This window comes from Oncorhynchus nerka, linkage group LG19 (assembly GCF_034236695.1).
Source record: "Oncorhynchus nerka isolate Pitt River linkage group LG19, Oner_Uvic_2.0, whole genome shotgun sequence".
Lineage (NCBI taxonomy): Eukaryota > Metazoa > Chordata > Actinopteri > Salmoniformes > Salmonidae > Oncorhynchus > Oncorhynchus nerka.
Window position 1 is genome coordinate 28,978,253 of NC_088414.1, and position 27,554 is coordinate 29,005,806.

A 27,554-nucleotide genomic window follows, 5' to 3' on the forward strand; every position below is an offset into this window, starting at 1 on the left:
AATCATCCAACTTTGTTTATTCTTAATAACAATATTAATAATTATTTTCTCCAGAGAAAGGCAAGGGAACTCAGACATTCCAGTGCAGCACATTGAAACCAACCAGCAACTCTTAATTACATTACAATCCACCAATAATTATCAATTGGCCCTTAATTAGTTCATCAGATAAATTACTCCTGCTGTAGAAAAACAAAAACTAATTGAAGGGGCTTGGGATAAAGGGTGGTGAAGGCTCGCAATCAGAGCAAAGAGGTAAATCCCGTCTGCACTTCCACTTTACCATCAAGTAAGACATTGTGCTGTGATGTAAAAATGGCTTTCTGAACCACCACACTGAAGCAGAAACCTTGTGCAGCCTTCATTAGCTGATCAGAATCAGAACATGATGTGAAATCCAATTTACATTGTAGTGAATATGCGTTGTACCTAAAGATACATCCGTCTAATCATGTTGTACATTCAGAGTGTCAAACTGCAGGTCTCTTCATCTGTTCAAAACGGACAGCTGAAAGTAGGGGCAAGATGCAGTAACATGGTGTTTAGACCGTCTGTCCTTGGTGCAGGATAATGGAGAGAGAAGGGCCTGAGGGTTACAGCTGACTGAGTCCAGGGCTATTTTGGGCAACAAAAATATATATAATTAAACCCACAATCAGTTCATTGCTTTATAACTAATTTCCTTTCATATTTTCCATCAATGAATTCCTTTTGGAAAAAGAGGATCGTGAGGTTTAAGGTAGAAACAAAACGGTCTTAGAAGACAACAGAAAAGTCAGAGGGAAAGGATAGAAAACCCAAACGAAAAGAACACCCCCTCAAGAAAATTAACAATCCCCTTAAAAGGTCTATACACGCAACCTCCCTTAAACTCTTTGTACCCCCCCATCCCAAAAGTCTCTCCATGCTCCTTTGTCACCCTCTCAACTCAGTTCTGTGTCAAAGTTTAGCCTCTCTGCCTGCGTGCTCCAGTCTGTCTCCTTCCACCAGCCGACTCCTTGTTATCATAATCATCACTACTCATCCACAAGCTCAAAGTTTGAGCTCATTGGCAACCTTGGAAGCGATGTTCTTGAAGGCGATGGACGTGCCAGAAATGCGCTTAAAGCGAACCCCATTGAGGGAGAGGCGGGGCAGCTTGCAAACCTCCATCTCCCACTGGACAAAGTCGTCACAGGCGGGATTCCCAGACACGCACAGCAGCATGTAGCGCTCCCGCAGCTCATACTCGCAGCTGTTCGAGTCCAAAACCTTCCGGATCTCCTTCATCATCTCATTGGGCTCCATGGAGGAGGTGGTCTTCATGCTCCAGGTGAAGCGCAGCGAGCGGGGCTTGTGGTCCTTGGAGGTCAGGCTTGAAGTCGGGGTGCTGGGTACCGTAGAGGTGGAGGACAGGAAGTCCTTGTTCTCATCTCCTACAGAGCCCAGAGTGACCTTCTCCAGCTTCTCAGCGGTGGTCAGCATGGGTCTGAGTTTGCAAAGAAAATAGGAAAGGACAGTAATATAATAAAAAGGAAGGGGCGAAACAGAATGGGGAGACAGACAAAACAGGAATCTTATGGGCTGGTTAACAATGCATTCAATCACAGGGGGAGCCAAAGAGCATGAACATGAAAAGCTTCACTAAGCTGCAGAATACATGTCTCCTGTTATTAAAATATCTTGCATTGTCAAAATTGAATGAGCTATATGATCACAATCATGCTATTCTTTACACCACCTTAATCAATGAATGTAATGATTATTTTATTTAAAAAAAATATATATATAAAAAATAAAAAATTAAATCACTGAATCAGATTGATCAAATGTTCACTATTGTATTCCTCACCTGCTGGCCTCATCTCGACCCTCTCCCTCATACGGGCTCCGCAAAAAAAATTGGCACAAGTTTAGTCTCCCAAAATTCCAATTAGGCTATTACCAGGTTAGGATAAAACACTACCAACTCCCATGGCAACCCCTGCACCTTCCACTTCCAGATTCTATAGTATTTTTCTTAGAAACATGCTGCACATATCCATAGATTTACTTCATGTGAGCACCACTACATTGGGGGGGGGCTATGAGAGAATAACTAGGTACCTCTACAAATTCAAATGTGTTTTTGGTCACCCCCCCCACCGCAAAGTGGACACACAATCCATGGAAACTGTTGTTTTTTTGTTTAGCATACAACTGGAATGAAAGGTCAGAGATCACATTTTTGTTATGTTAATACATCCCATCACCACCATATAATAACCCTCTTCTCAAACTCCCACAGCAGGGCATCAAAAACAACAAAGGGACAGCATCTGTCAGATGCATATGCAGGCATTCTGCAGACCTGTTCTCAGTTTCTCAAGGTGCCCAACATCCTTAAGTCTGCAACCACAACAATAAGACTTAAAAATACATGCACCCCTTGATGCACATTTTTGTAAACGTCAAAACTTTCAATCTTCACTTATTTTCTGATTGAATGGACATCTTGGTCGCTGAGAATATCATATTAGAGCCAAGAAATACACATCTCTAATGACTCTGCAGTCAACTCACTCAAAATAGAAAAACTACATCTAAAAATACAAACTATTAGCGGATAAGCCATGGTTAAAAAAAGATGAAAAAGAAATTGCAGAACGTTGCTGAAAATAAGGTTGTTAAGCACAAACTGCAGTGCAGCCTGGACCGTGGTCTGGTATCAGACTAGAGAAAGAAAGGCAGGAGATATCCCCCCAAAAATATGACAGCGATGCTACATTGCCAACAAACACTTCACTGCCCCCCCCCTCTTCCACAAGGCTTGGGCAGTATACCACAGACCGGGGTGTTTAGAAATAGCCACAGGATGGTTTTTCAATACCATTGAAAATATAAAATAAATAAAAAATGTAAATGTCTATCCTGCAAATAGTTCAGGACTGAGACCAAGTCACTATTATTAGTCACAAGCAAGTCTCAAGGTCCAAGTCTCATGTCGAGTCCCAGGTAGAATGGGTTGAGTCAAGTCCAAGTCGTGAGTTGAACAAAATATATATAAACACACAGGCAATAACTTGTCTATTAAGGCTACAACACATTTTGATTATGTAATAATATATGTTAACAAAAAAAATCCACATGCAAGCTTCATAAGTAAATTATCAAAATGAAATGCTAGGGCGGGCCACCTAAGCATTTTTTTCTTCAGGTTACCAAAATGTATCTTCGGGATGGAAAAACCAAGTGTAAACGTAAACTAAAATCAGAAAACATTTTTGAAAAGATGAATGGGCCCAAATATTTTTTTTATAATATAATCTTTGAGAACTAACGATCCCCAAAATAAAAGCTAGACAGTTGGGAAGAATTTAAAATTCCCAAAACATTGAATTTAGTAATATAGATTATTATGTTTGTGCAAAATAACAGCATTAGCCATGTCAGAATGCATAGAATTGCAGGAAAAAAGCTTTAAAACGGCTACTTTTTCTCAGCTCCAAGGGAGAAGATGTAGAATTGGAGGATATGTCCTTATAAAATTAAATAGCTCTACAACGCCAAGATGGGGGGCGGCCATTAAAAATTTGGCCCTGCCGACGGTCAGACCGCGCCCCCTGCCACGCCCCGTCACCCCCTAAGCCCCTTTTTCATCCAGAAAAAAATCCTGCTATGACTCCATGCTTTGGCATATGACACGGAGTGGAATGTTAGCTGGGCAGCACGGCCACAGGCTGGGCAGCACGGCCACAGGCTGGGCAGCACGGCCACAGGCTGGGCAGCACGGCCACAGGCTGGGCAGCACGGCCACAGGCTGGGCAGCACGGCCACAGGCTGGGCAGCACGGCCACAGGCTGGGCAGCACGGCCACAGGCTGGGCAGTACGGCCACAGGCTGGGCAGCACGGCCACAGGCTGGGCAGTACGGCCACAGGCTGGGCAGCACAGAGTGTTTTCTATTGACTTGGCCAAGGACCCACAGGATGACATTTGATGACACTAACGGAGTCAAAAAGGAAACAGGGATGCGAGAAATAAGGGAGGAGTTTCATTCACTGAGGGATGAAGAGAGCCGAGCAGCAGACGAGGGTGAATCAGGCGATGGCGAGAGCAGGGCACGTTAGTATAAATGGCAAATGGTTAAAAAATAAGTATAAAAAAATTCATGAAAAGGGTCATGACACATAAAATGATAGCCTTACAGAGGATAGATAGAACAGAACACAAGGTAATAGTTGACAGAATCAAGTGTGTGGTTATTTTTGCCTACCTTCTGGGGAATCTGAATGTGAGATTTCTACAACGGAGGGGAGGGGGAAGAAAAAAAAACGGTATGTACACAAACGTGCGCAAAACAAACCACAGCCAATCTGTTATACATGTCATGTGCATGTCAGTCAACTCAAATACATGAATATTCCCCCGGTGTCCCTCAGGAGGTGAGCTGCTTGGGCAAAACAGGTGGTCACAAAATGGCTGTTATTGTAGCCTGACATTACCATAGTATTCAGGATGTTCGGGGCAGAGCAGTTACATGAACAATGGACTCAGATTAGGATTAACATTAGCACTAGATGGGAAACATGCATGCCAATTATGACGTTATATTTACTTAGTTTTAATTCCTGGTGTTGTACAATTTATCATTAAACAATTAAACTATAGTAGGATATTCCGAATTGTATTTCAAGGTACACTCACACAGTAACTTCCCTACCTGCTTCAACTATGTGCTAACTGAACATAGCCACAGAAATATGACCTGCTTCAAACCAACTTAACCTGAAAGAGGGGAGTACTTGTAGTCAAGCGCATTGCGTGCACAAAAAAACCATCACAGGGACACACAAATGCTAATAAAACAGTCCAAAGGTCACGCTGCACAAACATGAACACCTAACTGTAATTCACTAAGCCGTTCAACACCAGGATGCGATCAGCATATCATTGGATTCAACACTAGTCATCTTCCCCATCACACATCTCCGATGCCCATTCCCCCATTCGCTCACCTGCGCACAAATTTAGAAGTGAACTTTCTGAAGATGCCAGTGCCCCCTGCTCTTCGGGCTTGGCTGTTCCCGTAGGAGAGGGATGGGGATGATGGGGGACCATTATAAGTGGAGGTATGTTGGTCCCGTGCCGCCCTCTGCTGGCCGGCACTGAAAGTGCTTCGGCTGGTCACATTTCTGGGGAAGTTGGAACGGTCTGTCGCCGTGGAACTGCCGATGTTGTGGGCAGAAGGAGACGCCACCGGTACTCTCTGAGGGGCGGTGCTGTTTTGATAGTTTTGTGAGTAGGAAGAGGAGAGACAATTATATATTTCATTATGATTATGCACATCAAAAGTTTCAACTGCTTTAGCCATTTCCCACAAAGAACTTATGATAAAAACCTTACTGCGCTTCAGAGTAAACTAAAGTTCAGTGATTGAAATGCATAACATTTCTATACAGATGCCAGTTGTAAGAAACCCTGATTAAGCAATGTGTAAAAGGCATATTTCTATTGGTCTACAACATGTACCCCAACTGTGGTGCCATCCACTCAGCAAAATTCACCATGACTGAAGTCAGTAACATAACATCTTACAGCCTTGTGACCCACCACAGGCAGCAGGTATAAACCATACTTAGAATGTGAGGCCAGTGAAGCCTTGTTGAGTGTTAAATCATAGGCACACAGCATGAATCACACAATTAGCATGGCACATTAGGATCAGCCAACAGGACAACGATGGCTGCAGCATCACAACAAAGAGGGAAGTATGGAGAAGGGTCATGGAGCTGTGATACCGTTGATTTATGTCATGGACCACACACATGTTCATATTGGCAGGGGTTATAACACCCTTTCATTTGAGAAAATAGCTTCCACAGTGTGAGCTGTGACTATTCAGTGATAATGGATTACACGTAAACCAATTGACATGTGAAGGACATCCCAGCATTATAGCTAGTTCATGAGGAATTTTTTTAATATATTTTTTTTATACAAAATTGAACAATGTGCATGGCCCACGAGATGTCAAGTTGTGTTTGGGGACAGGGAGTTGCAGAACGTATTAAAGGGGATTACATGACATGCACACACCAGCCAGGAGCTGAAAGGGTTCAGGCTCACTGCAGCCAAAAACATAACGGCACCGGATGGGCCAAGATAAAATTGTGATGGTGTGTGATGTGTAACTGAGGGTTTTGCAGGATTTGGCTTTCTAGTGGAAGATTAGTGATAGGACTGGTTGGACAAGGACAGTGGTGGTGGTGGGGAGAAAGATATTTCACAAAGAGGCAGGGTGCTTGTGTTTCAGGGGGTGGTGGAAAGTGACAGAGAAAAGTGGGTTGCCTTTTCAACAGCAATATTGCTACTCTTTTAATCCCTACAGCTGATCTTTTAATACCGATTTGTTCCCGATGTTGGACACACAATGCTGAGAACTGCAACCAGGAACCATCTAACCCAAAACCTTTCATATCCACTCTACTCTCCCTCCTGCAGAGTGGCTGTCCTTGTGTTCCACTCCCTGGTGCCACTTGCCTGGGCCGGTGTGCATGGATGTCTGGGGGGCTGGGGTGAGCAGAGGTGGACAAGGACTTGTGATGTCGGGGGTGGGAGGAGGAGAGTACGGCAGCTGCCGAGGCTGTGGAGGCACGGGACCCTGGGGTGGTCAGGCTGAGGGAGAGAAATGAATAAACCCAGTGCCGACCGTCCCCCGTGAGGGGTGGAAGAGAGCCATGGGGTAACAAGGTTAGAACTGGGGAGGAAGCAGGGACACTGAGGGGGGATGAAACCACACTGATGCACATTATCACAGACAACACAGCACCTCAAATAATGCAGATTTGTATTGGACGACTAAACATAACAGCCTCAGTGTTTCCCCTAAGATTTGTTTTTCAGCCACGGTTGTAGATGTAGTTTTAAAGCTAGTTTCCTGTAATTCAACACATTTTGCAATGGCTTATGCCGCGTTCTAATGCTATCTGAGTGACTCAAACATAAATGGAATTTAGACAGTCTGGAATTCTTCCCGACTGTCTAGTTTATATTTTGGTGGGTGTTACTTCTCAAACATGATTTTATTTAAAATATATATAGCTGCATTATCTTTTCTATACTGAACAAAAATAAACTCAACATGCCACAGTTTTAAAGATTTTACTGAGTTATAGTTCATATAGGGAAATCAGTCAATTGAAATAAATAAATTAGGCACTAATCTATAGATTTCACATGACTGGGAATACAGATATGCATTGGTCACAGATACTTTAAAAATATATATATTAATAGGTAATAATAGGGCAGGGATCCGAAAACCAGTCCCTATCTGGTGACCACCTCACGCAGCGCGACATCTCCTTCACATAGAGTTGATCAGGCTGTTGATTGTGGCCTGTGGAATGTTGTCCCACTCCTCTTCAATGGCTGTGCAAAGTTGCTGGCTGTTGGCGGGACCTGGAACATGCTGTACACATGAATCCAGAGCAACCCAAACATGGGCAATGGGTGACATGTCTGCTGAGTATGCAGACTAACTGGGACATTGTCAGCTTCCTGGAATTGTGTACAGATCCTTGCAACATGGGGCAGTGCATTATCATTCGGAAACGTGATGGCGGCGGATGAATGGCACGACACTGGGCCTCGGGATTGCGTAACGGTATCTCTGTGCATTCAAATTGCCATCGATAAAATGAAAGTGTTCATTGTCCGTAGCTTATGCCTGCTCATACCATAACCCACCATGGGGAAATCTGTTCACGTTGACAAACCGCTCGCCCACACGATGCCATACACGTGGTCTGCAGTTACGAGGCTGGTTGGGCATACTGCCAAATTCTCTATAATTACGTTGAGGCGGCTTATGTTAGAGAACATTCTGGCAGCAGCTCTGGTGGACATTCCTGCCGTCAGCATGCCAATTGCATGCTCCCTCAAAACATGAGACATGTTGTTTGACAAAATTGCACATTTTTACAGTAGCCTTATTGTCCCCAGCACAAGGTGCACCTGTGTAATGATCATGCTGTTTAACCAACTTCTTGATATGCCACACCTGTCAGGTGGATGGATAATCTTGGCAAAGGAGAAATGCTCACTAACAGGGATGTAAACATTTGTGTACCGAATGAGAAAAATAAGCTTTTTGGGCATATGAAACATTTCTGGCATATTTTATTTCAGCTCATGAAACATACAACCAATGCTCTATATGTTGCGTTTATATTTTTGTTCAGTACTTTATATCTGGTTTTAGTCGTTTTATGTTTAGACTGAAAACGTTTTACCACAACCCCCCTTTTTTTGCGAGGCGGCAACGATTTAGAAGCAGCGGCCCGCAGCTTCTAAATGAATATAGGGGAAACACTGAGCTTTCATTAGGGGAGTTTAATGACAGACTGCATTATTTCTGGGAAGCATCACACCCAAAAGAATCTTGCTGCAAAGGAAGTGCTGGAAATTGAGGGAGAAACGGTCAGGACAGAACACAAGTTTGGGGAAAGGAAAAACTGCTTAAAAATTAAACAAAAAAAATGGTCAAATGGCTGTTGTGTCAGGAGAATGTGTGCTAGTGACTTGTTCTACCAGTAGCGCTACAGCTGACCACTGTCTGTTTGCCCTCCAATCATCTTTTTATAGCAAACATGTCTGAGTCACTGCTGCTCCCCCTCGATCCCCAACAGAACGTGTTCTTTAAACACTTCCCCCCCTTCATTTTTCCCTTTTTGTGCCTGGAAGTAACCTGCATACAAGAGCAGCCAGCGTCACAAATCCCAGATTAAGGAGTGGGATCTGATTATCAGGGTCAATGTGTTTAATACTGTTAAGTGTCAGAGTGTCTGAGGCCCCTGATTCTGCACCTAAACCTGGCTTTCTACTCTGCTGTATTCTAAACATTTCAGTGTAGAATATGGTAATAAAATGGTAAAATATTGAATAATTGTTAGCAAACTGATCTTGCCATGATTGTGTGAGCTAGAGTTCAAAGATATTATTATTGTTTGAGTTAATTACAGATGCCGTGTATTACTGTGTGAGTGAGTAAGCTGGCCTTGAGTACAAGTCCTTCATAAAATTTTGCAAATGTCACTAATACATTCTGGAAAAATGTCAAATCTCTGCTCTGGTGTGAATGTGTGACTATGTACACTCCATCTCATGGTGGGAAGCTGCTAGCTGCTGTGTTTGATTGTCGGCTGACCACTGCTTGCCAACACTGCCATCTAGACACGCGACTAGCTCCAAAAAGAGAGCTCCACAGCCATGTGAGTGTGTCTGTGTATGCCTGTGGCTGCAAGAGTGCTTGTGTGTACCTGTCCTTTCCATTCTGGACCCCAAGTGTGGCCCTCTCAGGGACCGGCGAGTTCCGACTGCGACTCGTACCAGTGGACAGGATGCTGTTCTGTATGACCCATTGAGGAGATGTTAGGTACAGTAGTGTACATGCCATCAATCCTAGAGTGGCAGGCATGCCGAACAATAAGTCTACTCACGGTGGAGGGGGTTGGGGTGCTCCTCTTACGATCTGCTGTTGCTATAGGACTGGGAGGGACTTTAGTGGAGCTGCCAGTGCCAGAACCTTTCCTCCCATAATCCTCTGCTGTCTGCTTGTTGTCGCCCTGGGAACGCTTGGAAGCAGAAGAACCTGGGAAGAAGAACGAGACAGACAACAGAAAGAAAGGGTGGGACAGAGACGCAAAGAATGAGAATCAAATAAGATTATATATCAAAAACAGTTCAACATTTACAGTACCCTCATCAACCCAAACAGCTTCCTACCTGCATCTGTTGCTCTCCGGGGCTTCAGATTGGATGAGGTACTGCGCTGTACCTTATGAGAAGGAGATTGGGCATTGCTGTTTGTGAGGTCACTTCCTGGGCGGGATTTCATTGACAGACTGATACATTCGTCCATCTGAGAGGGAAGACGAGGGATGGTCATCAATATTACCATGGCAGGAGTAGGACACAGTTCGCTCCTACAGATGTGAGTGTATACACTTTGTACCTCTGTGTTCCTGTAATCCAGTAATAGATATGTGGCCATGACTTCATTGTATTTTTGGTTGACGAGCGAGTCCTGGATCTCCTCTGCAGAGTAGCCCATCTGCAACATGATATCTGGACAGAATGGATAAAAAATGTCAGCCTTATCAAGGACAGAAGTACATTACACACATATGCATTGTAGACAGGGGCATATCAGAGACTACTTAACACAAGTCTTACATACTAAAAAGCAACAGGTCAATAGTTCTCTAAAACACATACAGGCGCATTGTTATATGGACAAAACAGTTCTATTGTACAGGCATATCATTTAATAAAACGGAAGGCAGCAAACAAGGACAGACGTTAACAAAAAGTCTAGCATTTAGTTTGACTAAATATGTAGGCACATGCCAACACAGCAACGGGCACGTTACGTAACAGAGACTAACGCACAATTCCATTTTTAAGTGCATGATCACGCTGGAAATAGAATGCATGAGTGAAAACTGACGGGCCCGCAAGTGTCAAATTAGAAAGCAAGTATTTTTTTCTAATGTCTACGTGGAGCAATGCTGGTAAAATGAGTGGGTCGTTTGTAGAAAAGGAATTAGAGGAACTGTTATGATCTTTCATATGCTAAGTAGTCTAAAGATGTAGTTTAAAATGTACTGGGATGTAAGCTAAGGTTTGCCAGTCAAATAGGCTACATATTTGAAAACAATTGCAGCCTACATGTATTGATTTCAATCATAGGCATTTAGCCTAAGCAAACTACAGCTGGAAAACTCAAGGACTCCGATATCAAGAGAACTGTTTATGTAGAAAGAACGAGACTTAATTGTTTATAAACGGCTCAGGTTTATTAGCTACAACATCCTGGTGAAGCTAGCAAAACAACAACTGTTAAGCCTAGGTATGGTGGCTCCTGTAGGACATAAGGTGAGTCAAAGGGAACTTGCAACAATAACTTCGAGGCTACAGAGCGAAAAAAAAAAAAAATATATATATATATATATATATATACACACACCTTTTTTTTAACGGATTTTCATGACAATTATGTCAGCATACGCTACGCAGTATATGTGAATCGACCATTCACTACTCTCGCACGCTGTCTCTCCGTGTAATTTCAGTTTAAGACAGCACATAAAATAAGACTGAAAAGATTCTGCAACCTCAGATAGAGGAGCCCTCCCCCAATTAGTGTGACCTCTAAACCCCACCCCAGTAACCCATCTGCTGCAACCAGCTCATCCACCAGACACCTGCCCCACCTCTCTTCCACCCCCCCGCTCGGTCGGGGTTCTGACCTGTCCTCTTGGGGTCCTTATAGTCTGGCTGGGGCTCGATGAAGGGCTTCAGCTCCTCCTCCTCATGGCCTACATTCATCCAGCGGTCCTTCATGATCTGCTGCTGGACACAAGCAGAGAGAAGAGGGAGGACAGAGATGTAGGGTTGATGGAAGATGGGAAACAAAGCACTAACAGTAGCGTTATAGTCATCTACACAGTGTATGCAGTGGAGGAAATAGCAGTGACTAGATGAGGTACTATTAACCTCCAGGCTGCCCCTCTTGGTTGGGTTGAGAATGAGGAACTTCTTGAGCAGGTTCTCGCAGTCTGTGGACATGTAGAAGGGAATCCTATACTTCCCCGCAGAACCCGTTCACGCAGCTCCTAAAGGGAAGACAAGCACAAAAGACAAGGATAAGGGTAGCTAGGTATTCAAGAACATTACTTATTTTCCCATGTATCCCTTCCTCTTTCACAGTTCCCTGCTCACCTTGAGGTTCTGCCCGTCGAAGGGCAGAGAGCCGCTGACCAGGGTGTAGAGGATGACCCCCAGGCTCCAGACGTCCACCTCGGGCCCGTCATACTTCTTCCCTTGGAACAGCTCTGGGGCGGCGTAGGGTGGGGAGCCACAGAACGTGTCCAGCTTGTTCCCCATGGTGAACTCATTGCTGAAACCAAAGTCTGCGATCTTGATGTTCATGTCAGCATCTAGGAGTAGGTTCTCTGCCTGGAGAAAGAGTGTGTTAATTATTGATACAAGCTTCTGTAACATTCCTGTAAAAACGTATCCAACATCATACCTCAATGTAATTATCTTGATATGTCACTTTGAATTGGATCCATAAATCTCTCCATCTGCACACAAAAAACACCTTCCACATTTCTTGTCTATCCTCACCTTTAGGTCTCTGTGTACAATGCACTTCTGGTGGCAGTACTGTACCGCTGAAACTATCTGTAGCAAGAGAAGGAGCAACAGCTAGGATGACAATTCCCTTTTAAACAGTATTGTCAATAACATTGTCAAAACGGTGTCAAAAACAGAAAAGAAACCAGCAGACAAAAGGGTCTCACCTGTCTAAATTTGGCTCTGGCCTCTTTCTCCTTCATTCTCCCGTGAGCAACAAGGTAATCAAACACCTCACCTGGGGGGATAGAGACAGAATGTAGGGGAGTGTTGAAGGAACAAAAAAGCAGTGGAGACACAAAAGAGGATGAAAGGACAAGTGTGGAACAGAGTGCATGTGAATAGAGTGAGACAGAACTGGGACTTAGCATTGATGTTATTACAGAGGCTGAGAACAAAATTTCAGATTGAGTGGTGTGTTAAAAGGAGTGTCTTGTGCCTTTACTCACCTCCACTGGCATACTCCATGATCAAGTACAGTGTCTTCTCAGTCTCAATAACTTCAAATAACTTAACTACAGAGAAAAGAGCGGAAAGTTAAATCCAATCACGACAACACTAACGCTGGACAATATGGCCAAAATATCATATCATGGTATTTGTTAAAAAATGGACAGTATTTTTTATGGAGAGAGAGGGGGAGAGTGATGACTCAAGTAGTGAAGTAAACTATAAAAATTGAATTTACACACAACATACCACATTTAACAAACATTCAAATAACGTTATAAAAGGTAAAGTAAAAACCCAAACCGGTCCGTGCATCAATATTGTTAAAATACGGTACACCGCCCAGCTCTAGACAACACCCATCACAACATGGGTGTCAATTTCTTAGTATATGCTCAATATTCTCAGAAAGGCATCTGCACAAGAATAAGCAGGCAGAACACAAACATGTTTCTGTCATTTGGTTGGGGATGGATGAGAATCTTAAAAAGAGAGGGCAGCACAAAGCTCACCGATATTTGGATGATTCAGCAACTTCATGATCCTCACTTCACGAAACAGCTATGGACCGGAGAAGAAATAGACATTAAGAGGATCAATCAGTTTATATCAAACAAAGTCAGTTTATTCCATATCATTTTTACTCGTATACTCCAAAACTATATCTATGCGCACTGTGTGGGAGTCTTCATGCATATACTGTATATACTGTGGACAGTACTGGCACCACACCCAAACCATCACCACAGGAAGTACTTGGGTCTAATTTCCTGTAATTACCGCCATATCCTGCCCTAAGCCCTTCGGAAGGAACTGCCATCTTCATTGATTCGAGCATTATTTGTTCTATTTCAGAAATAAAAACACACTATCCGAACACAAATCAAAACAACCACATGACATTACACACAGCATCTACTTGCACTCACCTTTTGGAGACTGGAAGAGTTAAGTTGAGTTTTGTCAATGATTTTCACGGCCACCTTTAGGGGGAAAAAAACATGTTAGACATGAGTAGAACCGCAGACTTAGGATGAACCACCCATCAGTGGAAAGAGCTGGATGAAGACTTTCCCCCACTCTACTGCACTCCGTTTTGTTTATCCATGTGCTGCCCCACTCACAGCAACCACATCACATGGCACGTTATTAGCATATTAAAGAACTGGCAGTTACATGTTCACAATCCACTGATCCATACTCAAGAGATCAGAATGTTAGGGATATGGGTCAAGTGAAGTAAGATCCTGCACTGCCAACATTGGGCACACAATGATAAAACCACATCCAACAGAGGATCAAACATCAGTCAGTAAATCCAGTGCTTGGACTTGTTTTGTCCTCACCTCTTTCCCTGTGAGGACATGCCGGGCCAGTTTGACCTTGGCAAAGTTGCCCTTGCCAATGGTCTTTAGCAGTCGGTAGTTGCCAATGTGTGGCTGCTCGTCTGCCGTCGTGGGGACAGAATTCCGGCACCGCGGCATATTGGCACGCCCGCCTGCCTTGGACTCAGAGGGAGACTGAAAGAGGGGAACAAAGCATTCTCTTAGGCATACGCAACACCTCACTCACAAATCCAGACAATGTTTTTCAGAATCCCATTAAAGGCGAAAGAGCTTTGGACATAAAGGATACCTCAGAAACACAACTGTGAGCATAACTTGATACTGGCCAATAATGTTGATGTGTCAATCTACATAGTCACCCCAGCTCCTCGCTAATGAGGCTTTTCCTGACACTGAGGGTATTGGTCTCTGCTAGCAGCTCAAATCCACACTGACAAGAGGGAGAGAAAGTGTGAGGAGGGAATGACGAGTGACTCACAAGAAGATGAAAGAGCAGACGGAACAGAAGGAAGAGGGTGGGGGCTGATTGAGGGAGTAAAGGAGAGCAGGGGGAAAAAGGTGAAGGGTACCATATGCATGTGGGCAAAAGAGGTAGTTCAGAGTGCGGGAGCCCCGGAAAACAAGGAAGAGAAAGTGACCGGGGGGGGGGGGTTCATGTCTCTGCATTCACAAACACTGAATTGTACCCCATTTGCGCACTCCCTCCCCCTCTGTATGACTGACATGTATGATAAGATTGTTACTTTGTGAGCATATGTAAGAGGACAGAAAAGCTATTGTTGACATGGCACAGTTCTGTTGTGTGTGGTTTGTTCCACATGGACCTTCATTTCCATGTTCAAGTCAGGGCCAGAGGCATCCCTACTATTCTGCAATTTTACAATTAGAAAATAGGACAGATTCTTCTTAAGACCACAGGATTATTAATAAATTGACAGTTGACAAACAGAAGTCCAGTTCTGCTCCTCTCTAGTGGTCATATTCCAAGAGAGAACAAAAAGCAGGGGAGGGACCATGAGACAAATACAGTACGTCACATTTCCTAACAAGCCATGCTCTTACCTCCCTGTAAGAAAGAAAACCGCACTCCACATAAAAATAAATATATATGGAAAACAAAATGCACCAATATCCGCAATTAAAAGATGTGCCGGCTTTGTAAATGTTATATTATGTAACGCCTGTGTGTCTCTGTGTCGTGGCCCTCCCCAGCCCGCCTGTGTGTCTCTGTGTCGTGGCCCTCCCCAGCCAGTTTTCATAGAGGGATAAAGCAGACGCTTGTTGAAAGTCTGCCGGTAGAACCAGCAGAGCCTAACGAGCCAGAAGACATCTGTCACCTAAACGCTCCCTCCCACACACACACAAAAGCAGACTCTGGCATAAAAACGCATGAGGAAGTGCCTCATCACCTCAATGGCTACATACAGAGCAGAACAGGGTAAACCAGACTACCATACAACAACTGGCAGTGTGGTGACCTCGTTTTCATTTTGTATTTGTCTTGGCACTGGCAGACATGGTTTAGCCATCAGTGGGCTTGTTGTGTAAGGGACAGGGACCAAGTGTCTACTGTACAATGTTTATGTCAGCGATGTCTTGCACCCAGCTGATCTGCAAAGGAGCTCTGCAGTTACTGAGAGCATGTCAGCAATGCAGTCTGCAGTCCTCACAAACACAGCTTTGACCTTCAGCACAGTAGCCAGCACTTCAATCACACTCGCCGAGGTTGGCAAACACTGGGACACAGATAGAAGCACATTCAAAAACAGGCACATTGACAAAGATCAAACAAACATGCATAAATAAAAAGACGTTCACAAATACAACATAACATACAGACAAGACCAGACAGAGAGCAATGCAGACATACCGTCAGTCATGGGAAGCTCAGCTCCAGGGCTGACTGACAGCGAGAGACAGAGACAGGCTGAGGAGAGAGCAGCCAGGAGGAGCCTGAGAGACTGGAGGGTCTCATCACATATACATTATAGCCCCATGTCTCTCTGTTCAGATCATGATCCGCCTCAGGTGGAGAGAGGGGCATGACAAGAACCACAAACACTTGAAGATGGCACATTTGAAATTCATGTCTCTACAGAGCCGGTAGCATTAGAGCAAAACTTCACTGATCAGTGGGCTACCATTCTGTCAAAAGACTCATTCAACAATATGCACAAAACATCTACACATGCAAATGTAGTTGACCTGTTATTTTTATGCTTGAATTGGGACTTGGACTCCATCAAGTGCTAACAGTAGTATGAGTACTGACCAGACAGCTGGGTCGTTCCACCTCAAAAAGCACAAGAGTATTGACACATACCATCTGCGTCCTCAAATTGTTTCTATTAGAAAGAGAAGATTAGCATTCCTGCAACATTATTTTGTTGAAATATAATATCTAATTCATTAACGTAATTGAATACACCCCAATCAGCTATTTTAATTTATAGGATTCTTATAATATTGAATAAATATAGTGCCCAAAATCCGATTTGGACCAAACTTTTTTTCTAACAATGAGTTAGACATGAGGAACCCAAATAAATATCCAAAAGCCACCCACGGACCCCCATGCCAATCCCACCCCAACAATGAGTTTATAGTATCAGTTCTCTGTTTGACTAGTATAGAGCTTTGTTTCTTCATCCTATGTAAATGTATTCGCAGTGATTTTGTGATTTTTTTTCTGTTCAGAGAAAGTCATTGAAGTTGTTGGATTTACGTCCCATTGTACATTCTGATATTACCAAGTTCTGACCACTATATGGTGCAGTTCCTGCTATTAGTTCATATTTTTAAGAATCTCCCACCATTTACATTTACATTTAAGTCATTTAGCAGACGCTCTTATCCAGAGCGACTTACAAATTGTTAAAGGGATAGTTCACCCAAATTACTTTAAAAATCCTGTAAGCTGTCTATGGACCAGAGGGGTATCCTACGAAGCAGTTTTGAGGAGTTAACTAGATAACTTTGGTCAACTGAGTTCGACTTGGGATATCCGGTCATTCGAAAGTTGCTCACCTTTCAGCCAGGTAAATGTCTATGGCAACAAATCCTTCAGAACTACCCTGCTACAGGGAAGGCTAACTCACAGTTAACTCCACTTACCCGAAATGAAATGAGAGCCACAAGTTGAGGACCAATCAGATCCCCCCCACCCCCCTTGCAAATACTGCGTCATCGTCCTCTTCATTTGAGGAAGGCTGATTAAATATTTTATTGATGAATTTTGTTGTGTTAAAAAATTACATTACACATTTAGTAATGACAGAATGCATTAAAATTCACACACAGTAACACTTTTGTATGACTTAAATTATTTTATCAATAGGAGTTGGGAAAAAGGTGCTTGTGCATTGATAAGCACACCAGTGTCAGCATTAACGACAAGTAATAAAATAAACACTGCACTTTTAAAAGCCTATTTCACACCATAGCCTGCTGAATTAGCAAGCTAACTTTTCTGGAATGTGAAGCTAACTAAAGCTGGTTAGCTTTAGAAAACCCAGAGTCGATCTAGCTTGATTCGTAGGATACCTCTCTTGCAGGGATTCCGTTACGAAAATGCGGTGCCGGACATTTGACCAGCAGGCCTTTTCCGTTTACCAGACCCATATGCATTGGGTACGTAACCTGATCAGGGATTCCACCCAGTGCTCAGAATGACAGAAATCACATTTAGATTATAGTCTTCGTCTTAACAAAACATACAATGGCATGTGTCCTTACCGAATTCCAAAGCGTAATTTAAAGATGTTATGATAACTGTCCACATTTAGTTTCTCAGCCAACAGGACAAGTACCAAACAGCAAAATCGCTAGCCTAAATTAATCTACTATCCCTCATAGTAGAAAAGTTGACCTATTCTATCGGTCAGCTTGTCGTTCTGAGCGAGATATAAAGTCACCCATTCCAAACAGACTCTGGGACAGCTGTGGAATGATTGAATTTGTGATCTTTCAAACAGTTGGCCTAGGCTACATCCAAAAGAACTAACCACAATGTTTAGCTTAAAAAGTTAACATTTCTTCACATTAAAAACACAGCATGGAACACAAGGCAGTAAGCTACGCACAAATGTTCATTCCATAATGCAATTAATGGGAAAACACTTGTCAAAAGCGCACCACACATGCGAGTGGTTTCATGAGACAGATGAAAACAAACATTAGAAATTGAGGAGATCTAAAGATGCAACGATTAACATTGGTTGCTAATATGATTAGGATTGTGCTTTTGGCTACTGGACAATGAAAGACAGTTTATTTGAAAACCAATAGAATGACAGAAATAGGCTACTGGTTTCAATGGCATATGGAAGACTTAAAAAAATAATTGTCTGCACGTTTGGTTGGATTATGGCTAAGCCACTTTGAAGCAAGTTAAGACATGCCTCAATGTGAAGTAAAACGTTCAAGTTTCAAACAATTAAGTACACGTTTTCAAAATGCACATTGACTCCAGCTCATCGCAAAGTGGTGTGAGACACACTGAAGCCAGCCTACTTACCTATGCACTTGAATTGCAAATGGGAAGCATACTTTAAAGGTTGAGAACAAAAATAACAGCTAATCTTAATCTTGGCCATCAAAACTGTTTAACACGCAATTGCATTTAAAATGTTGCACAATGATTGGGTTTATAAAAGCACGTTTCACTCCAGCTGCAACAAACGCGCTGTATGATGAGCTGTAACAGCAGTTCTGGCGCTACATTAACTACTTGTTCCGGACAAAAGCTGGCTACTACCGGCTAATGGAAACCCTACCCTCTGGAATGACAGCAACCAATGCTTTGGTTTTGTTTACTTGGCTACTGTTTCAAATGCTAACTTTTTAACATGCTTGTCAAGTATACAATGCAAGTTAATGGTACCGATGTTTGCATTTTCACTCTTCATGCCCAAATTATCCAAACAGTGGCTAGGTAAACAAAACCAAAACATGGGCTGCTGTCATACCTGGTCCATAAACTGCTTACAGGGTAAGAAACCAATATGTAAATGGGGTAATTTGGGTGTACTATCCCTTTAACAATGGACAGGGTTCTTAAAAAGAAATTGCCTTATAGTAGGAACACCACTATCTAGTGTACAGAACCTGGTAATATCAGGATGGGACATAACCCCAACTTCAATGAAAAAAAAACTATTAGATAAGATGAAGAAACAATACTTGCCAAACATAGATAACTGTTACTATATACTCATTGTTGGGGTGGGATTGGCATGTGGTGTGAGGGGTCCTTGGATTCCTCATGTCTTACTCATTGTTTGAAAAAAAGTTTGTTCCAAATGGAATGTTAGGTAGGCTACTATAATTATTGGATATTATATGACTCCTATAAATTAAAATGGCCAATTTGGGTGCAATCAATTAGCTTAATTTCTCAGATCAAAATATATTTCAACAAAATACTGCTTTCGGAATGCTTATCTTATGTTTCTAACTACAGAAACAATTTCAGAACAATCTGAGATGGTGGGTGTCATGGCTTGCTGAAATGAATGACCCAGCTACCATTCAGCTTTAGGAACCTTGTCAGTTCCTCTATGAAGAGACACTTCAGCCATGCTCCACGACACTGGTGTGGACAAAAGTTCAGATTCACCCTGATCAATCAGGCTACAAATTCTGTCAAAAGAATCATCCACACATGGAAAAAAAACATCCACATAGGCAAAGAAAAAGTACCTTCTACTCTACATTAATGCTTGCAGTGGGACTTGGGAACTCCATGGTTGACAGTAGCATTAGCACTGACCAGCCTGCTACCATTCAGTAGGTTTCAGAACATTGTCACTTCCTCTATAAAGAAAGATGTCAGCCATGCTCTATGACGAAGGTGTAGACAGAGTTCAGAGTTAAAAATCAAATTTTATTAGTCACATACACATATTTAGCAGATGTAGTGAAATGCTTGTGTTCCTAGCTCCAAAGTGCAGTAGTATCTAAAAACGATTCACAACAATACAGGTCTGTGTCCCCCTCGTTACAGACTTCAAAGCATAAAGGGGTGTTGAGTTGATGGCTTGGATAGATGACCAAGAACAGGGACACAGGGGGCCATGAGGTCTCAGGCTAAAATAGGACACATGCAGCACGCACAGCCAGGCTCTCCAGAGAGCCAGAAAACACCTGTCCGTCCCAATGCTGAAGACAAAGTAGGTTTGGTTAATTTGAGGAAATATTGTAATTACACCCCCCCCCCTCCCCAAAATAAAAAAAAAAGACGAGGTCAGGCTCTTAGTGCAGATGAGACATGTCTGGGTTTGTCTGACTGAGGGAGCAGTAGCCCTGGTGAGAAATGGCAGGGGAGGGAGCAGCCCGATGGACAAGAGCTGACATGCTCAGACAGCTGTGCCGTAGAATCAAAAGAAAAAGGGAATGAAATGAGAGAGGGAAAGAGATAAGAGAAAAAAAAGAGGGAAGGTCAAGGATTCCCCATGACTAAAGAGACAACAGGAAGTATAACTTGGTGTTGAGTTTTAAGGTTGAGGTTGTTTGTAGTTGCGCAACAAATGAGCAAATCAGTGTAGTAGTCTCTCTGTACCACACCCTTTATAAAACCACCCAAAACCTTTACCTTGTGTCAAATCACCTAATGCACTTCCTTATCCCTCTTACTCACACACAGACAAAAAAGATGAATGTGCTCAGTAACTAGTACTGTAGTAACTCCTACCAAAATTTAACCTGAAAACCTTGACAGGATGAACACAAGGGTCTGCTCGGGTCCCTCCACACATCAAATCAAAGTTTGTTGGTCGTGTACACATATGTTACAGCGTGCGTCTTACTAGCTCGTAACAGAGTGCAGTAAAATGTCAAACAAGTACACAAATAATAAAGAATCAAACTCGAAACAAGTACGTCAGAATTAATCCAACTATCAGTAATTCCAATGCAATCTGTGTGAAATCATAGACCCATGAACTGGCTCTACCCATCTCCCTTGGCAACCAATCTCCATAGCCCAGCTTAACCCATCATTAACCCATGTATCGCCTTAGCCTTGCAGTCGCTTTACATATAGAGTTGACTGTACGATTCAATCACTAAGACCGCACTCAACAGGCTGTATAATGTCATAAGCAAACAAGAGAATGCTCGCTCAGAAGCGGTGCTCCTATTTGCCGGGGAATTTAATGCAGGAAAACTTATATCCGTTTTAACGAATTCCACCAGCATGCCACATGTGCAACAAGAGGGGAAGAGACTTTTTCAATTTTAAATAATAAACTCTACCACCTTTATTCCACACAGAGACAATTACAAAGCTCTCCCTCCATTCGGCTTCATCAATAAGTACATATCCCAACCAGAAGCCATGGATTACAGGCAACATCCACACTGAGCTAAAGGCTAGAGCTGCTGCTTTCAAGGAGTGGGACAGTAATCAGGACGCTTATAAGAAATCCCACAATGCCCTCCGACGAACCGTCAAACAGGCAAAAAGTCAACACAGAATTAAACTTGAATTCTACTACACCGGTTCTGATGCTCGCCAGATGTACCAGGGCTTGCAAACGATTACAGATTACGAAGGGAAAACTTTTTACGCTGCTGCTACTCACTGTTTATTATCTATGTCTATGCAGTCACCTTTAACCCTACCTACATGTACATATTACCTCGACTAACCTGTACACCTGCACATTTACTGGGTACCGGTAACCACCTGTATATAGCCCGGTTATTATTTTATTGTGTTACTTTTCTTATTACCTTTTAGCAAATATTTTCTTACTTAAAAAAAAAATCTGCATTGGTGCCTAAGAGCTTGTAAGTAAGCACTTCACGGTAGAATACCTGTTGTATTCGGCATATGACAAATAAAATTTGACCCTCTAAAACATGGCCTGTTGCCACAACTGCACTCATGTTCTTTTACACTTCATTACGTTCAACAATTGAGAACATGAGTTGTAGAAATGTGCAAGTTTGCTATGAGAGGTTGATAAAATGCTTTAGTGTTGCTAAGATCAGATGGAATAGTGCTTCTCTGACAAAGTAGTTGTGCTGTGGTAGTGTTTCCATGGCAACCTACAGCCTAAAGTACCCAGATAATGTTGACTCATCCTATACTCGTATGTGTCCAAATCATAAAATTGGAGAGAAAATTTAAAAAAACACTTCAAGAACCAAACCTCAAAACAGACCGTTTCAAAAATACTTGCTTTCCTCAGCAGATGATGTCCTCCTCCTGAGGAGGATGAGCTGGCCAATCAACAGTATACTCGCATTCATATTTTTTTATGACCAGTATATGCCCACACCATCCTATTTTTGGGGTACACCCATACCATTCAAACACAGAAAAGCTGTTTAACATACTTGGCCTACTTACCATTTTTTGGAATGAAAACTATTTAGCTCATATTGTAATGAATTATAGGTCATATTTCCAACACACAAAAAAAATCTGTTAACACCGGACACCGTTACTTTAAACCTATCCCTTACTCTGCCTCCCCAACCTTCTCATATACACAGAAACACACTCACTTCAGCCTGGCTGTCCCCTCACGTCTCTCACTCTCATCAAAATACTTAGAGCAAAGCATTCAATTCAGACTGAGCAATGCACAGTGAAACAAGCACACAAACACACTTTTAGAGCATCAGGAACCATAGTTCTATAACACATTTCACAGCAACTATCCGGTTTATGCGACAATACAAATATAGGCCTAAACAAGTAAACATATCATTATTATTATTTTATTTTTTAAATAAGCCTACTAGATAATTAGAAAGTGGGTGTCCACGCTGTATCCTGGTTTAAATTCTGAATTATTTTAGCAAATGTTATGCTACCCTTCAAAATGAAAACTATTTCTTGCCTGCTCCAAAAAAGAAGAAGAGAGGATAAACAAAGTAAGACTGGCAGGGAGAGGGAGAAGAACTGGTAAATAAAGGAGGTGTGCGAGCCAGCTTGTCAGTTATCTGGGTATTAATATCACACCATGGATATTTCCAGTCAGGGTAGAGGCAGCAAGAACCACAAATAGACACCAACTGAGCTCTCCCTCCAGTCACCTCTTCTTCTCCATACTCTACACTTCTGTCAGAAGCATTTAACTCAAAAACATGACAGTAAAAACATCCTGAAATCAAAACGCATGGCATAGTGGAACTATGGGGGAGAGAAATGTTAATTTTCTACCCACTGAGGCTCTGGTATTGTCAATTCTAGGACAATACATTAAAAGGGAAACATCAGGATTTTGGCAATGAAGCCCTTTAATCTACATCCCCAGTCAAATTAACTTGTGGATACCATTTGTATATTTCTGCGTGCAGTTTTAAAGAATGATGCTAACTAGCGTTAGTGCAATTACTGGAAATGTATGGTAACTTCTAGCATGCTAGTAGATACCATAGACTTCCAGTCATTGCGCTAATGCTAGTTAGCATTGGCTCACAAAACTACCTCCAAGTTCCTTTATACTGGATGCAGAGACATAAAAATTGTATCCATAAGTTCATCTGACTGTGGGGAAGTAGATAAAGGGCTTCATTGCCAAAATCCCAAAGGTATCCCTTTAACAAGGAATCGTAAATGTAAATATACTTAGCTACTTAACTAAAAACCTGTCAACTTTTTCCTCAGAAAACAGCACAAGCTACAAAGCTGAGAAATAAAATAAATACTGATGAATCCTTTCAGACAAGAAACCGAATCTACATTTCAAACAAAGCTGGAAGTGTTGACAAGCTTTTAAAAATCAGCCCACCACCCTCATCCAACACCATCCCACCCCCTCCTATGTGAGCTATTAATACCTACAAGTATATGAGAGTGTGGTTAGGACATGACAAAGACCAGAGAGAAACCAAGATCACTAGGGGAATGGCTGGTAAAAACAAAGCCACTGTTACATAAACCACATAGGCCTATTGAACTGAATTTGTAAAAACCTACAACCAAATGGAGAACTATTCTCTTCATCTTTCATTGATGATCAATCATGAACATGATAATGACATATCCAGAATGAGAAACACACACAGGGAAACTAAATAATGCTAATACGGACAAAATGAAGAAAAGGAGCACTCCCCTCAGCCTCCACACAACTCCTACACACCCAGCTCAACTGGAAATGCTGGTTTGAACAAACCGAGAAACTGGGGTAGGAAGAACCTAGATTCGCCAGTTGGGCCCAGATCAACAGCAGTCTGTAGTCAAACAAGCTGGGCAGGGCATGGCTAAACCTTGCCAACTCCTTGCTTCAGACAAATTCAGTGGCTAACAAACCTTGGAATTAGTAGCCTGTGTAAGTTAGGGAATTTTCACCACAATGACCACTATGGGATGCGTCAGCATCTCTGCTACCCATGTATAAGTATCAGCAATTTGTGATTTGTACAGACAATTGTCAGAATTTCATTAAATGACTAAAACACTAATCTCACTAGAGAACCAGTTTTCACTGCAAGCAAATGTGTTCAGGACTGAGTGGCTCCTCAAATGCGCTGAAGTCCGGTGTCCTCTACTTACACCTGATGTGAGCTATTCCTACTAAAGTATATTTGGAATGCCATCAGACAATTTGTATGATGGAATGCCCATCATACAAGTGGCAATAGCTAGTTGGGCCTACAACTTACGAACTGACAGTGGATATTCTGTTGAAGACAGTCAGTTGTGGGCAATAGAGCATTAAGATTCGAGATAACATATATTAAATGTTAGAGATGACATCATCTTAGCTCTTGTTGACAAAATGACAAGATTTGAAGAAGACATGGAAAAGTGAGTTTGAAAATCATTGGCATTTCCTACTGAGATGTGTTATCCAATTCCATAAAACTCACAGCAACTAAAATGTGTCTATGGTTACAATTTGTCATAGCCCTCAAAGTTACATGCCTAAAAGTTAAGAGGGCTCTGATCATAATTAGCTATCTAGTTATAAAAAGCCTTAGATTCTACTGCATGACCTCCTATCCACATAACTACAATGTGTAATTAGCTACCTATAAATATAACGTTAGATAGCTGGGGCCTAGGAAAAATAAAATGTTTTTTTGTGGTTTAGGTTGCTATAGTTTGGCTGCCAACCGCTGTTAAACCCCATCGAAGAAGTATAAGTTGGCTATAGTATTTCTGGCTACGGTTGGATAAATTGGCTAGCTGGATCTCTGAACTGGCCTACCGCCATTACATTAGCTGCCATCTAGCTTCTGCAGTTGGCTTACCTGGTTTGAAGAATGTTCAATTGTTAATAATGCCGTCCTGGTTACTGTCCGGGTTGACATCTTAAATTTCCGGGGGGGGGGTAACAACTTCACAGAACCTCAAAACTCGATGTTCATCTGTCCTCTGTTTGTTTTGGGGGGGCTATCTTGTTTCTTTAGCTAACGTTAGCTAGCTAGCTAACTTATCAAAACGTTTCTCATAAGTACCCTTGTCTGGCGGCTAGCTGGCTACGTGTCGAAGGCGTAAACTAGCTAGCTAGTTAGCAAGCTAAAGTTCTAGCTAGCTAACTAGCTAGCTAACCTACTAGCTGAAGTAGTTAATCGTCAGTAAAAAAAAATAGCTACCTATCAATAATATGTAAGTAGAGTTAAAAGCAAAGTTCTCGATTCACGTATCTGAATAAAGTAACGTTATCACTGCATTCACAAGCTAGCTACAGTACCTAGCTACGTTAACGTTACATTGGTGCGCCTATTCCACTCTCTGGATGTACAAAAGTGCTTCGCCAATAACACTGAACTGTGCAGTGGGTACGATGAGCTGTCAAGTTATAGGGCTCTGTTAGTTAACGTTAAAGCGTTACCCAACGCGAGGTTTGTTCCTACAAGTACGTTATACGGTAAAATCTAGTCCGGGGATTAGCAAACTTTTTCGGCCACGCCGATATATAGCAACAACCCGAACGTCCTCTTTGGTTGAAGGAAAGTCAAACGCTAGTTACATAGCATGAACTATAATAAACAGTCAACCCTCAGCTGTAATGCGAATGAAAACACCATAATAGTTGACAATGCAGCTTGCTGATGTTAGCTAGCGTGTGCTAGTTTCTCTTCACTGCACAGGTAAGAATCCGCGAGTTTAACGAGTAAAACAACCAGCGCAACGTCCTGTGTTTTTCCTGACCAGCTAGCAACTAATGTTAGCTTTCTAGCTCTCCCGTCCGTCTTTAGCATTGCTAATCAAATGTGAAATAGGTTGAAGCTAGCTATCTACACTAGCATGTTTCAAGATGAAAATAGCTAGATACAGCGACTAGTAATCAAGTTTATTCAGAGTTTGCCCCCCCGCTCTAGTTGAGTATGATTGCTGCTGGGTCGCCGAATCTCGGGCGGACAAGAATTGGAGTTTAGCCCAGGTTTCGACGGCGTCTGCGCTGATTATTTTACAGCCGGCCACCTAAAAACAAACAATCCTGCGTTAATAAATCAAATACTATAGCTAGCCTACACATTTTCCGCAATATCAGATAGGTGTAAGCAATATGGTGGAGCCTACCAGATGGCTAGATGGAGTTTATTTTTTACACTCATCCGATGATTCTTTCAGATCTACTATAATGTCTGGATGTCACGTTAGAGATGCCTGGTTTGACTTAATGTTGGACTAGCCACAAGTTTTATGTTAATCTATTTCTACACTAGAAGTAGTGGGTTCATATCAATAGTCTTAAGTGAAACCCTTTCCTCGTTTCCTCAGTCATTTCTTCTGTCACCTCCTTCACTACTTGTATAAAAAAAATACATTGTCTTACCAATTTTTTCACATCAGTGTGGATGAAGTAAATGAGAGGAGAAAAATAAACGAACGAGAAAACATTAGCCTGGGTACCAGTCTGTTTATGCTAACATTCCACCCCTTACTCCATGTGTTATATGCCAAACTAGTCCAATGTGTACTGTGTAGGGGTAGGCTAACCCACTCCTATAATGTCCAAGGCCCTTTTCATTACAATATGTTATGTTCAGAGGTAAACTGGCTCTGGAAGCCAAAACAGTCCATCTAAATGTGAATCAATTCTCAAATGTGATACGGTTCAAGAAACAAAAGGCCCTCTACTTTCATATCACATTAAAATAATTTTACAAATGCAAAATATACACTAACTGTTTAACAGTTGTGGCCATAAGTATTTTTCCGTTACAACACTTTTCGGGCATCCCTCCCTCACATACAGGTGTTTGGAGATGCTAATTAGAACAGGTGGGTGCCTCTCTCTTCCGTAAACAAGCCGCAACGAGGAAGTATGGCCATGTGGAAATCGTGTTAAAAAGGTGTATCGTAATTGTACATTTAGTTTTTTTAAATTATTTCTCGATTAAGAACGTAAAGTTCCAAAGATTTCCAAACCATATTGCAAGTTGTCAAACTTGATTCTAAATTATTTTCACATCACACACTCTCACACTCACACTCTCTCACACTCTCACACAGAGAGAGGGAGAGGCATAAACAGTGTTATTCATAATGAGGGATGACGTTTTTTTTCACCTTTATTTAACCAGGTAAGCCAGTTGAGAACAAGTTCTCATTTACAACTGCGACCTGGCCAAGATAAAGCAAAGCAGTGCAAATTAAGTAAGATTAGGGAGGTAAGGCAATAAA

At 42.2% G+C, this 27,554-nt stretch overlaps 1 protein-coding gene across 1 annotated transcript; it reads right to left on the reverse strand.

The window, feature by feature from the left end:
- On the reverse strand, positions 1–26,552 carry LOC115101323 (serine/threonine-protein kinase MARK2-like). The gene is given in 21 exon segments (XM_029620713.2): positions 1–1,468; positions 1,832–1,867; positions 4,234–4,260; positions 4,976–5,239; positions 6,501–6,635; positions 9,281–9,369; positions 9,461–9,612; positions 9,747–9,882; positions 9,976–10,088; positions 11,273–11,375; positions 11,520–11,617; positions 11,620–11,638; positions 11,745–11,981; positions 12,153–12,209; positions 12,329–12,399; positions 12,611–12,676; positions 13,124–13,172; positions 13,541–13,594; positions 13,958–14,131; positions 25,172–26,348; positions 26,448–26,552. Coding segments are annotated over 20 exon segments (2,376 nt in total). The 5' UTR covers positions 25,232–26,348; positions 26,448–26,552; the 3' UTR covers positions 1–1,032.
- Between the last annotated feature and the right edge of the window lie 1,002 nt (positions 26,553–27,554).